Source organism: Cricetulus griseus, chromosome 2 (assembly GCF_003668045.3).
Source record: "Cricetulus griseus strain 17A/GY chromosome 2, alternate assembly CriGri-PICRH-1.0, whole genome shotgun sequence".
NCBI classification, from domain to species: Eukaryota; Metazoa; Chordata; class Mammalia; order Rodentia; family Cricetidae; genus Cricetulus; species Cricetulus griseus.
Genome location: NC_048595.1, coordinates 98,045,366 through 98,058,825, shown reverse-complemented (window position 1 = coordinate 98,058,825; position 13,460 = coordinate 98,045,366). Strand labels below are relative to the sequence as shown.

General features: G+C 43.0%; 1 protein-coding gene across 1 annotated transcript; it reads right to left on the bottom strand.

Annotated features, from left to right (window-relative positions):
* LOC100765224 (solute carrier family 25 member 51) lies at positions 1-13,242 on the bottom strand. The gene is made up of 4 exons (XM_027403173.2): positions 13,018-13,242; positions 9,121-9,233; positions 5,118-5,179; positions 1-3,860 (listed from the first exon to the last, which is right to left on the bottom strand). Exon 4 carries the CDS (start codon positions 3,819-3,821, stop codon positions 2,925-2,927), a length of 897 nt encoding a protein of 298 aa, XP_027258974.1. The 5' UTR covers positions 3,822-3,860; positions 5,118-5,179; positions 9,121-9,233; positions 13,018-13,242; the 3' UTR covers positions 1-2,924.
* Between the last annotated feature and the right edge of the window lie 218 nt (positions 13,243-13,460).

The following is a 13,460-nucleotide window of genomic DNA, read 5'->3' as shown; positions in this document are numbered from 1 at the left end:
AAATTTTTGATATGTATTTATTTGTACATGAGAAAAATACATTGAACATAAAGAACCAAGTATAAGTGCCTTACTGCCAATAGTCTTGTGGCCTTGTCTGTGACCACACCACATACTGCACTGACCTCCTTCCAACCAGAGTTCATCCGATGGCAGCCACTCACTCAAAGCCAGCACTCTGCGCCTTACAAGTTTGTGGCCTTATCTACATTATAATTGATCTTAGGGACTTCGGGGACCCAAAGGTAATTATATATACATACATATATGTATAATTCTGCTTTATTGCACGGGGTCACAATATGTAGCAAGTGATTATATGGCCAACCACAAGATGGATGTTGATAGTCACACACATCTGTCTCTTACCACAAATGAAACAAGATAACTTGCCACCATGCAAAGGCTGTGTTGGACTGGTGCAGTCCTGAAGGTTCACAGCACTCAAGTGTGTTAAATGCAAAACTCGTGTGTCTGATGGCATCAGATAAGATGCACAGGACACAAGTGTCCCGTACTCATGAGCCACCTGTGCCACACATGTAACAGAAAGGCCACTTTAAAGCTTTTCAGAGTTCTTTAATCAGGTTTGCCTGTAAAAAATATCGCCACACTAGTTAGAATCTATTAATTACATACCAGCATAAAAGTTCAGACAAAGTGGGTTACAAATTATGAATTTTTTTGTCAAGCTTAAATTTATAGGAGACAAAGCAATCTCTGTAATATACTGCAGTTCAGTCTTCAAGAGCTCGAAGAGTGACAAAAATGCTTAAAAGTTAAAAATCATTAAAAAGTTTCTAATTCTTTTAAAATGCACATAATTGAGACAGTAAAAGCCAAAGCATTACCCTTATAATCCTCATGTGCTTCCTAGGAGTGCTTTACAGCTGAAGCCTCTACCACCTGCGTGGAGTGGAAAGAAAACAAGCCTATCACTGAAGGCCAGTGAAGCTCATGCCCAGGGCCAAGGAAGAAGAAGCCCTGTAACTTAATCCCTGATTAACTCACCTTCACCATGCTGTGGGTGTTCATGCTGTCATCTTTTATTTGTGAGAGTTCTTCCCCTTCAAATTTTAACTGAAGCCACAGTACTACTAAAATTTATCTGGGTCAAATTCTCAAGTCCTCACACCTGCATGTCTGCACTGCACTGCACTGCACAAAATCTTCCTTCCATCAGAGTTGCTCTGTTACTGCCACCCCAATGCTTACTATGCTCCCAACCTTCACAGCTGGAAGAAAGTTTATTTTACCAGCTTTAGTGTAGTTACAGATAAACAGCTGTTTTGGATTACCTGCCCCAGAAACTTCTAGCAAACTCCAGTTGAGGGTCGGATTTCAGTTTGTAGATATGAGCACATACTTGTCCGCAATTACTCAGAGAGATGAAAATCTCTAAGAAACCTTTAAAGACTGGAGATGCCAGGTACAGCAGCTCATGCCTTTAATTAATCCTAGCACTCAGAAGGCAGAGCCAGGTGGACCTCTGTAAGTTCAAGACCAGCCTGGACTATATGTTGAGATCCTGTCTCAAAAACAAAACTGGGGGAGGCTGGAGTGTTGCTCAGTGGGTAGCGCTTGCCTAGGATATGCAAGACCCTGGGTTCAATCACTAGCACCATGGAAAGAAAAAAGACAAGCTAACTCTCTCATGACAAATCCTGGAAAACAAGTTAACTATCTAGTGTTTACAGACAACTTTTTAAAGATTCATAAACTACTTCTCCAGAATGCATTTATTTCAGTTGGATTTTAAGTCATGTTACATTTACCCAGAATATAACTCTGTGATTCCTTGGCCCCGACTGTGCCAGTTAAACCCTACCTGAGCTCCAGGAATCAGATACTCTCAGTTAGACCAGACCCCCTTGCGCTGTCCTAGTGGCTCCTAGAATGTCAGAGCCCTGAAGAAGTCTCTTTGCAAAGAAATAGGAGAACAAGCACTGGAAAAACCTGTCCTCCACTTCGCACCTCGCTATGCAGCACTGAGAAACCAAGAAAAAAAAAAACCTGGAATTGTATTAATAGACTCCCAAAATAAGACTTTATGGAAGAGTTTATTTTTTTTTTTAAGTCTAGTATCAGAGAATAGGATGACGAACATGACAGTTACTACTCACAAGGGACAATGCCCCGACTGGTCAGCTACACTGGCACCAGTAGCACAAAGAAGCCAAGCAAAAACAGTAGATAGTGCAGTGAACAGCTTAACAGGATGAAGCCCATGACAGAAGCTAACTAGGTCACCCTATCTTTTGGCAATGAATTCAGTAAAAAAGCACAAGGACATTCTGGAAGGGCTTAAAGTCATATTCAGAATTAAATAGAAAATGTTCAAAGCTGAACAGTGAAATGGAAGCTTCCATTAGCTGCTCAATAAAAGGAGTTTGGATAATAACTATCTCAACAGCTAACTCCAACAATTCATCATGGAACTATATAGCTAAGACACTGACTTCCGTCTGCTCTCCTCCAGTCCACCATCAACGCTTGGGGTTAATGAAGGTGACCCTCCTATGAGGTGGGTCTCTAAGCAATAAATGAGGTGACAAAGTGAGCCTGAGAAGCCCTGGGATAGGAACACATGCTCTGGCTGCTGATGCCACTGTCTCTGTAAGAAGGCCTAGCAACCGCTTCCGGGAGGAAAAGGAATCTATCTTGGCTGACAGCTGCCCTGAAAAGGTCATCAGATACACGGCTAGTTACCAAGTAACAGCCTAAAGCTCTTGAGTAATGATCAAACCAAAACCCTGACATCTGCCATTGAAACCTTTTATTGTTTTTGTCAATGTTTTGTCTGTAATTTATTATAGCCTGGACTTAATGACACCAACCTATATTTAAGCCAATTAGGAGCAAAGCCAAATTGCATTCTCTTTAGGTCTAGTTGGTCAAGAATAACATTTCATGTGGTGACCTCATCATACAATCTTCAACAAAAACTCATAAGTTGCATTGATTATTCCCCAGGAGATGAGAGAGCGATGGTAATTGAGATGGGCGCCTCTGAAAAGATTGATCAGATTCCTGTCCCGTTCTACCCAGATTGTCTTGAAGACCATGGGAAGAGACTGGAATGGCCCACCAATCTGAGATTGTATTCGGGCTTTCACAACATTAATCGGGAAGCTTAAGAACCCCAGCATGGCACCCAGCACACCTCCACAGATAAAGTCATTGACCAAATGCGCACCATTCGTAGTGGCAGTAGGCAGATGCTCCTTAATTGGCCCTCGAAGGCCAAAAAAAAGGACATTGCTGAATCCATTCCGGAAAAGGATAGGTACCAAGCCTCGGTAATACTCTGCAATTCCATGGCATCTCAGGGCCCGGAAGGCCTGGTATGTGTTTGTGAATTTATCATGATGCTTATGGTCCTGCAGCAAAGTCTGAACTCTTTCAAATGGAGTGAGAATGGCTTCTGTTGTCCCAGCAAGTACTGCTGCCACACTTCTGGTGGCAAACTCGGGAGCAGTGCTCACATGCTTACGGAGCAGACGTGACAGATCCTCATACAAACCAAACATGAGTGCCAGTGTGGTTGACTTCTGCATCAGTGGGGGCAGGATCCCACGATACAAGTTTCGAAACCCATCCCTCCTCAACTGGAGTATTGCATCCCTGGTTTTGATGCCATACAGCTGCTGCCGAAAGAGGATCTTCTGAACTGGGTATGTGATCGCCACATTGCTGAATGCTGCGCAGCAGCCACAGAAGTAATGCTTTATCTCCCCCACGTTCGCAATATGAGGAGACAAATCCTGGTTTGAAGAGGTCAACATTGGGGGCCTCTTATCATGTGCTTCTGAGTCCATCATGGTGCTTCTGATCTTTCTTCTTTAGGAAATTTTTTTAGCCTATAATCAATGATAAAGGTGTTACAAAGAGTAAAACACACAAACTTTGCCCCAGTCCTTTCTCCAATTTCCAGACTCTATATTTTCCCTCTAAAACTGGACTAGTAATACTGTGTTTTTAAATTTAAAAAAACTACTTTTACTAATTGTACATATTAATGAGGCTCAGTGTGTGTGTTATTTCTACATATGCATACAGATACAACAGATCAATAGTCTGTTTTCTGTGGATTTTTTGTTGTTGCTGCTGTTGTACTTTTGAAATAAGAGTCTTATTATATATATAGCCCAGGCTGGGCTTCACCGCATAATCTTCAGTACCAGAAGTACAGGCCCACACTTGCATGCCTAGCTTCAGATCTCTGATGTTTAGAGTTATTTCAGAGTACTAGGAGTCCTGGGGTCTTCCCTTTTGAACTGCATATTTATATGAGACTTGACTTCCACCCAAACAACCCCTATAAGCAGACTGAATGAAGAAACATACAGAAGACTGTCTGTTAGTCAGTCAGGAATGAAGTACAGAAAATTCTAAAACACATTTGCCTCATGGAAAAGAATGGGGCACATAATGCAATAGTTATTTTTCATAAAAATGTGATATTAACAGGCCACAGGTTTATCATTTCTTTGTTAGCAGTAATTACTATTTAAAATTTGTTTTAATCCTAAAACCTTGAATGTCAACCCATATAAGCAAAAGTTTTCTGAGGGTCACAATAATTCTTTTTTTAGTTTTTCTGAGACAGGGTTTCTCTGTGGCTTTGGAGGCTGTCCTGGAACTAGCTCTTGTAGACCAGGATGGTCTCGAATTCACAGAGATATGCCTGCCTCTGCCTCCCGAGTGCTGGGATTAAAGGCATATGCCACAACTGCACGGCTACAATAATTCTTTAAAAATTTTAGAAAGTCCCAAAACAAGGGATGCCAAGATCACTGACCCACAGTTCCTAAATACTGGCCATTCTACCTAACAATATTGCTTCATCATCTTACTGAAACAGACTCAGTTTTCCCATGAACTACCGGGCTCATTTTTAACTCCAGCAACAGAGAAACAGAGGCAGGAGGAACACTGAAAGTTAAAAGGTTAGCCTACATAGCCAAGTTTCAGGCTAGCTAGGGCTTCGAGTGAGACCCTGTCTCAAAAAAAAAAAAAAAAAAACAAAACAAAATAAAAAACAAGACAAAGTCGTTACAGGAGATATAGCAGCAAATTATCTCATTCGCTCAACTCGTTTTACAATTATTTCTTACCTGTGAACTTTGGTCTTCTGCTAGACATTGGATCCTCAATAAAGCCACGGACTAGTCAGAATCTGCCAAGTAAGCAAGTCCATAACAATACATTAATGTCTATGATAACTAAGCATCTGTGGGCACAGGCTGCATATTTTGGGATATAACAGCTTATAAGAGAATGAAGTTAAGGTATGTACTATGCTCTATTTTGTTATGATAAATCTTTCTGACAAAAGCTGCCCGAGCCCTACGGCCATGTGGGCAGTCTCCGCCAGCCGCCCGAGTTCTGCCCACCACGTGGATGGACAAAATGATACAGAGACTTATATTAGGTACAAATTCTGCTTGGCCAATGACTAGGATTCTCATCTGTTAGCTCAGTCTTTTTTTTTTTTTTTTTTTTTTTTTGGTTTTTCGAGACAGGGTTTCTCTGTGTAGCTTTGGAGCCTATTCTAGCACTGGCTCTGGAGACCAGGCAGGCTTCAAACTCACAGAGTAGCTCAGTCTTAATTATTATAAATCTATATATTTTATAAGACTTATCTTATCGGACACCTTCCATTGGTGTCCTCCCTTGCCAGTGGATCAGATCGCGCAGCTGGAGGAAGAGTGGAGGGGAAAAGGGCTACTTCCTGTTTGTCCTTGCTTAAATATGAGTCTCCTGCTATGTCACTTCCTGCCTGGATCACCACTTCTCTACTACATTTCCCAGAATCCTCTTTGACTCCTAGTCCCGTCTAACTTGCTGCCTCATTGGCCAAACAGCACTTTATTTAACAATCAATAAGATGAACATACACAGTACATTCCCCATCACTATTTTTTCATTTAAGTCTTCAAACTATAAAGTGATTTTTCTAATTTTATATGTGAAAAAGAACCCCACTGATGCACATTGTTTCAAGACAACTAATAACTGGTAGGGCCAAAATATGAGGTCTGTTTGACACTAGTTTCCACCTTTTCACACATGGCAATGACTTTGGAAAAGCTGCCCTGGGGTCACAGTGGGTCTGTTTGATAGTGAGATGGAGATCTGAAGATACATACACAGTTTTGCTCTCACTGACAGGAAGCAAAGTCCTAGCTCTATGCCTGTTTCCACAAGATGTACTGTCTCCTCCCAGTCTAAGCCCTAAGCCTTGGTGGCTCAGCAGTAAAGAAAGGTGCCTGCCACCAAGCCTGATGACCTGAGTATGATCCCTGGAACCCACATGATGCAAGGAGAGAACTGACTTCCACAAGTTTTCCTCAGACTTCATCATAACATGTGTGTCACCCCTACACGAGATAAATAAAAACGTAATTTAAAAATATTTAAAAAGAAAATTAACAACAAAAATAGTCAAATAGCTGGTTCTAGCTAGGCCTGTCGGTTTCCTGTAATCCCAGCACTCAGAAAGCTGAAGCAAGAGAACTGCAAGTTTGGGGCTAGCTTGGCTATAAAGCAAGATTCCACCTCCCAAATACATCCCAAGGACCACCCTTATACTTGGGGATAAAACAGTAATTTGACTATACTTTACATTTTTAGTATTTTTAAATTGTCCCCCCCACCAAGGTAAGGTTTCTCTGTGTAACCCTGGCTGTCCTTGAACTTAGAGTCCATCTTCCTCTACCTCCTGAGTGCTGGCATTAAAAAGATGCTCCACCATGCTCTATTTTATTATTTACCTAAGTACATTTGCATGCACTTGCTAGCAGGCTAGCAGAGTATGTTGGATCATCCCCTGGACCTGGAGTCATAGGTGGGTATGAACCCCCAACATGGGTACTCTGAAAGAGTAGCAAGCACTCTTAACCATGGAGCCACCCCTCAAAGGCCCTTATTTATTTATTTATTTATTTTGGCCCTTATATTTTTTAATGGACTAATTCTTCTATAGTAAGAGACCACATTTAACAAATAAGCAGCAAAATAGTAAATAACCCAATTTAAACATGAGCAAAGGACTTGTGGCAGAGGCAGAACCACTGCTGGAACAGTGGTTCTCAACCTTCCTAATGCTGCAACCATTTAATACAGTTTCTCGTGTTGTGATGACCCCCAACCATACAATTATTTCATTGCTACTTCATAACTGTAATTTTTCTACAGTTATGAATTGTAATGCAAATATCTGACATGCAAGATATCTGATATCCAACCCCTGTGAAAGGGTCATTTGAACCCCCAAGGGGGTTACAACCCACAGGTTGAGAACCACTGTTATAGACATTCACAAGTAGCCTGGAGCAGCTGGACAGATCACACCTCAGAAACAAGGTGGAAGCAGAGAACTAATATCCAAAAGTTGTTCTCTGACCTCCTCAGCCACAACAGGGCATGTGCATGCACACATATACAAATACATTTTAAAAAAAGACAACAAAAATCCAACAACAACAAAACACAAGCACTAGTGGACTGTGACATAGGAGCCCTGGTGCAGTATTAATGGGACTGCAAATGGTACAATGCTATGGACAAACAGTACAGTGGCTCTTGGTAAATGCCAACTACAACTGTCAAGTGACCAGCATCTCAGATGCAGGTGTGTAACCTATGCTCATAGAGCACCACTCAAGAGGTGGGAAGGTACAAACCTGAGCCACACTGCAAGGTATTCATAGGAAATAAAACTGGTCAGACAAACTAGGTCTTTGATTTGAACAAAAACAAAAGCCTCTTAAACTCTTCCAGTTTTCCCTCCATTACCATACCACACTATGCTGCTGAAAACTGCTAACAGTCACAACAAAAACATTAAAGAGAAAGCAGAAGGCAGAACCCAGGCCCAGAGGAGAACCAGAAGCTGCAGACATAATGGGATACAGCACACATATTTGTAGTCTTCCTTCTAAGAACACAGCTTAGAGGAATTATTTAGAGTCTCCTGCAACAGTAGGAACCTGCACTTCTCTAGCTCACCTCCTGCACCTACAATTGGAACTTTTCTTGAACTATGGTCAAATGCTCTTAGGTAGCTATGAAATAGCCACAGAGCCTATGTAATACACAAGAGCCTTAGAACCCACTAGTTTCCTGAATCAAAAGCCCAGCTCTACCACATGTGTACCTGTGAGCTTTGGAAAATCATAGTTGCATTGTTTATAAGACACAGAATTTACCTTCCTCAGAGACTAGCTCAATTCACTGAGTTAATAAATGGAGAGCATCCTTGAGTGGTCTGGAATACAGACAGTGCTCAACAAGGCTGAATTATGTTTTTTCTGAAGTACTTATTTGATATATAGGTGTTCCTCAGGTTGTATCCTGATAAATCCATTACCATATAAAAATATGTCAGAAATGCATTCATCTATTTTTGGTGCTGGGGATTGAAGCCAGGGCCAGGGCTTCATTCATGCCAATCACATGGTCTACCACTGGGCTTTACCCCCAGTCCCTGAAGAGATTTAATACACCTCACCTACTGAACACCATATTTTAGTAAGGGAGTACTGCTTGTTTACTGCTGTGATTGTGTGGCTAATGGGAGCTGTGGTTCACTACTTCTGCCTTTAGCAAAAGAGCACAGTGCAACTTAGATCACAAGCCAGTGAAATTATTTAAGGTGAAGGTCCCACTAAGCATGTATTACTTTTGCACCATCAAAAAGTCAAAAAGCCGGAAGTAGGACTGAAAATGTAGCTCAGTCCTGCACAGAAGAGAAAGCCAAAGCCCTGTAAATGGAGCTACTGCAAGTCCAAGACTATACCTCTAGCCCCAGGATACAGAGATGACCCTACTGACTATGGTCAAATATCCTTTTAGCTAAATAACATTTGCCAAGATTTGTTTTGGTTTTTGGTGCATGCTAAGCCAGGGCTCTGCCACTAAGCCACCCTCCCAACTTCTACTTGCTAACATGACATTTTATTTTTCACTTCCCACCACTGTTCCCTAGAGATCCGAGTTAGTAGCTGCTCCACTGGCTTTGTAAGAGCAAATCGGGGATCTCTCTCATTACACTATGGACAATTTAAATGCTATCACCATTTCATTATTCAGTACTTCAAGTTTATAAGAATTCACCTGTGACATCCACTGAGGCTGGCACTGATGATGACAGCTTTCTGGTAACTTTCCCAGTGTTTTCCATTGTTAGCCTTCTTTCTTCTGGAGTCAATATTGGTAACTGCATTTCCCTTAAAAAAAAAATCTGGTTTAATTTCTATACTCTTTTAAAGTTCTTGTTTTTAAAGAATATGTCCATATCTGTTCCTTTTTTCCTTGAGCAGAGTAGTCAGTTGTTAATGTCCCTATACCCAACAAAGAACCAACTCTTCATTGACTGCCAACACTCTTAGCCATATCCGCAGTCCCAAAACAAATATTTCAACAATATCTCATGTGATTCCAAACCTCTACAGAGCATGAGACAATATTATTTTCCTTTCTTTTTATTTTTTAAACTTATGTGTCTGGGTGGGTCTATGCATATAAGTGCAGGTACCTGGAGAGGTATCAGACCCCCTTAGTAGTTAAGAGTTATAGGGGCTGTGAGCCACCTGATGTGGGTGCTAGGAATCCAAGTCAGGTATATGCCTTAACTCTGAGGCATCCTGCCAGAGGTTTATAACTTAATACAGTGAATGTAAAATAATGTTCTATAGGCACTGGAAAGGCAGGTCTGCCAAATGCAGGGTCTGTTAATGATCAGGTGTTTGATCTTCACCATCCATGCTTTTTACTGCTCCATAGGCATGAGATAAAAAACTTTTGTTAGTTTGAGACCAAGTCTTACTTTATAGCCTGGCCCAGCTTAGCCACAACTCATAATCCTCCTGCCTCAGCTTTTAAATGCTGTAATTATAGGTACTACCAGGTCTGTCTAAAAACTGGTTTTTGTTTTGAGACAGGGTCTCTCTATGTTACTCTGGCTATACTGGAACTCTATGCAGACCAGGCTGGCCTCAAACTCACAGAGATCTCCCTGCCTCAGCCTCCCAAGTGTTGAGATTAAAGGTGTGTGCCATCACACCTGGCTAAAAATTCTTAGTAGCACTATACTTAACAGTATAAGACTAGCTAATGTTTGTCAATCTTAGACTAAATAAGATTTTAAAACTTAAAACCTGGCACAGAAATGCCTGGTATTATATAATGTCTTGTTTTATGTGTTTTTTTATGATTTTTTTAAAAGATTTTATTTATTTATTTATTATGTACACAACATTCTGCTTCCATGTATATCTGCACACCAGAAGAGGGCACCAGATCTCATAAGAGATGGTTGTGAGCCACCATGTGGTTGCTGGGAATTGAACTCAGGACCTCTGGAAGAGCAGTCAGTGCTCTTAACCTCTGAGCCATCTCTCCAGCCCATGTGTTTTTTTTTTTTTTTAAGCTTCATAGTTAACATTAAAATCAACAATAATTCCCAAGTGTCATTTGTTCAGACTTTTACTCTCGGCATTCAGAGGCAGAGGCAGGCGGATCTCAGTGAGTTCGAAGCCTGCCTGGTCTACAGAGTGAGTTGCAGGATAGCTAGAACTGTTACACAGAGAAACCCTGTCTCAAAAAACAAAAAGCAAAAACAACAACAACAAAAAACAAACAAAAAAAAATTTTTTTTGTTCATGTCTGGGGATGTTCAGCAAAAATGCTTATTACCTACTCCTCAACACTGCAAAACAAGCAAAGACCATATTTACATTTTGTGTTTACAGAACTGGGTCCTTCTGTTACTTTACAAAATTTTGCAAATTAAAGTTGCTCCATTAGGCCAGGCATGGTGCACATCTTTAATTCCGGCACTTGGGAGGCAGAGGCAGTCAGATCTCTGAGATTGAGACCAGCCTGGTGTACAAAGTAAGTTCCAGGACAGCCAGGGCTACACAAAGAGACCCTGTCTCAGAACCCCCACCCCCTCAAAAGTTGCTCCATTCAATCAGTTATGGCCATAATAATGGGCCTTGTTAGTGAGCAAACAGAAAACAGCCTAGGCAGTCAGTTATTTACGGACCTCTCTACAAACTAGGTAAGAAAATTTAAGAATATTGTTGAATATTTAGATTACTAAATATTAAAAGTCCTATACAGAAAAGAAGTATTTTGCCCGGGGTTGATGGCCCACGCCTTTAATCCCAGCACTCGGGAGGCAGAGGCAGGTGGATCTCTGTGAGTTCCAGGCCAGCCTGGTCTACAGAGTGAGTTCCAGGACAGCCTCCAAAGCCACAGAGAAACCCTGGCTCGGGGGGAAAAAAAAAAAAAGAAGTATTTCTTGTTTATTTTTCGAGACAGGGTTTCTATGTAGCCCTGGCTGTCCAGGAACTTGCTCTGTAGACAAGGCTGGGATTAAAGGGGAGCACCACCATGCCTGGCAAAAAGTAATGTTTTGAAAACACTTAAAGCTCTTCCTGTAAACTGTACTCCACCCATGAGGGTGTGACTAGTTTTGAGCCTAGCCTTTAACAGCTGAGCCATTTCTACAGCCCATGCCCAGGTTCTTAAAGCAGCAATAGAAGGAAAGACATCGTACTGGTACTGGTACATCGTACAGTGTACTGGTAGAAGTTTAGAATATAGGCACAAGCAAGCTGTCTCGTTAGGTAAAGGAGCTTTCTGCCAAGGTGATAACCTGAATTCAATGCCAGTAACTCACATTGTGGAAGAAAGAATGATTCTGGAAAGTTGTTCTTGGACCTTCACAAGAAAGGGGGCACATTAGAGCCCCATCCCCAATTTTTTTTTTAACTTAAGACATGGCATGCTTGATTACTATATTCTGAACATGAATAAAGCATGCTAAACTGGCTGCTACTTAAATTTGTAGTAATGATCATCCTTTACAGTTTACTACAAATTTATTTACCATAACTGGCTTGCTACACACAGCACTTAACGTATTACAAGATAAGGGAGCAAATTAACTTTCATCTAACAAGGGTCAAACTTCTGAAATGTAAGAAACAGTGTAAATCCTAAACACTCAGTGTAACTTGCAGCCCATAAGGATATGCAAAACCCAAATGTGACCTTAATACAAAGGTCTTTGTCCAAAAACAGGGCAAAGGGTGACTGTAATTCTCAAAGGATGTGAATTTCCACTAGTCAGCAGGTCTGAGTCAGCATTTAAAATCAAGGATAGCCAGGGTTCAAGTACTAGTTAGAGCAAGACTTTGCCATTGCAAATACTAAAGCAACATCTGTGACGAAAATCCACTATCTTAACTTAGACCAGAGTCAATTCTTGTCAGAACTGTTATGTCGACCTAAGAAGTGCTAAGGGTGACTCTGGCTTGTTTCTCGTGTGTCCTGGGCCCGATTCTACCAATTCTTTTCAAAGCGAAGGCGCCGGAAGTCCATTTTGGCAAGACCACCACTCCACATACCACTCAGTATTCTGTTCAACAGACTACTGGTAAAAACAAACAAACAAACAAACAAACAAATAGCAGGTAGGCACTAGGACCAGCTGGGCTGCCTGTCGGAGGCCAAGACAAAGGTTAGGCTAAAAGGCGTCAACATGGCTTTGGGGCTGACATCCTCTCCCTAAACTTGATACTAACAATCCATACAGAATGGAACGACTGACGCCCGCCCACCCACCCAGCTCAGTTCGACTGTTTCCTGCAACATGGTGTCTCAGAACGAGCATTCCCCAGGCTTCCATTTGCATTTGCGCATTCATTGAGGACCGGAAGGCGCGGCGCAGAATCGCCGGCGCCACGGGGAGGCACGGGCCTCCGCGATCCCGCGGGGCGCGGACAAAGGCCGATTCCTCCCGCGCCCCCGGCTGGGGGCGGGCGCCTCCCGGGCCGAGTGCCGCAGCACGACAGGCCCCTCGGCCGGACCCCGGGCGCGATGCGCGAGCAGGGCCTGGAGCTCGCCGGGCCACCAGGCCGCGGCCCTGCTGCACGGCTCCCTTCTGTCTCGCCAGAACCTAGGGCACCCAGGCCGCGGCTCCCCACCCAACCCAGGACTCACCCACAGCCGCGGGCGCTCGCCCGCAGGACGGCCGGCGAGCGAGCCCGCGCCCGCGCAGGCGCAGACCAGGCCTGACCCAGGCAGGGGTGGGGTGAAGCGTCGTCGGCCCACGTGATCCGGACACCGCCTTGCTCGGAGTATGGCGACCGCTGGGGCTACCCTGTGCCGCCTCGGGCCCGATAGTGACTCTGTCACCCCTTTCGCCAGCCTTTAGGGTGCCGCTAGCCCTTCGCTCTAAGCTGAGGTTGTACGGTGGCCTCACCGTGCCATAAACAGCCAGCGCGTCATCTAGGGTGGGGCCTATCGAGTTCCTGGAGACCCAAGGATGTATGTAGTTCGTGCGCGAAGGCTCGAACGCATCTGGTCCAATGTTCTCAAAGCTTGGTGGGGAGCTCTTTGTCACCGCACTTCACAGGACACCTGTGTGTGCATGCGGTCATACA

What these genes read in the sequence shown, in the direction of transcription:
- LOC100765224 (XM_027403173.2), bottom strand. Translation starts at nt 3,821, where the DNA reads ATGATGGACTCAGAAGCACATGATAAGAGGCCCCCAATGTTGACCTCT.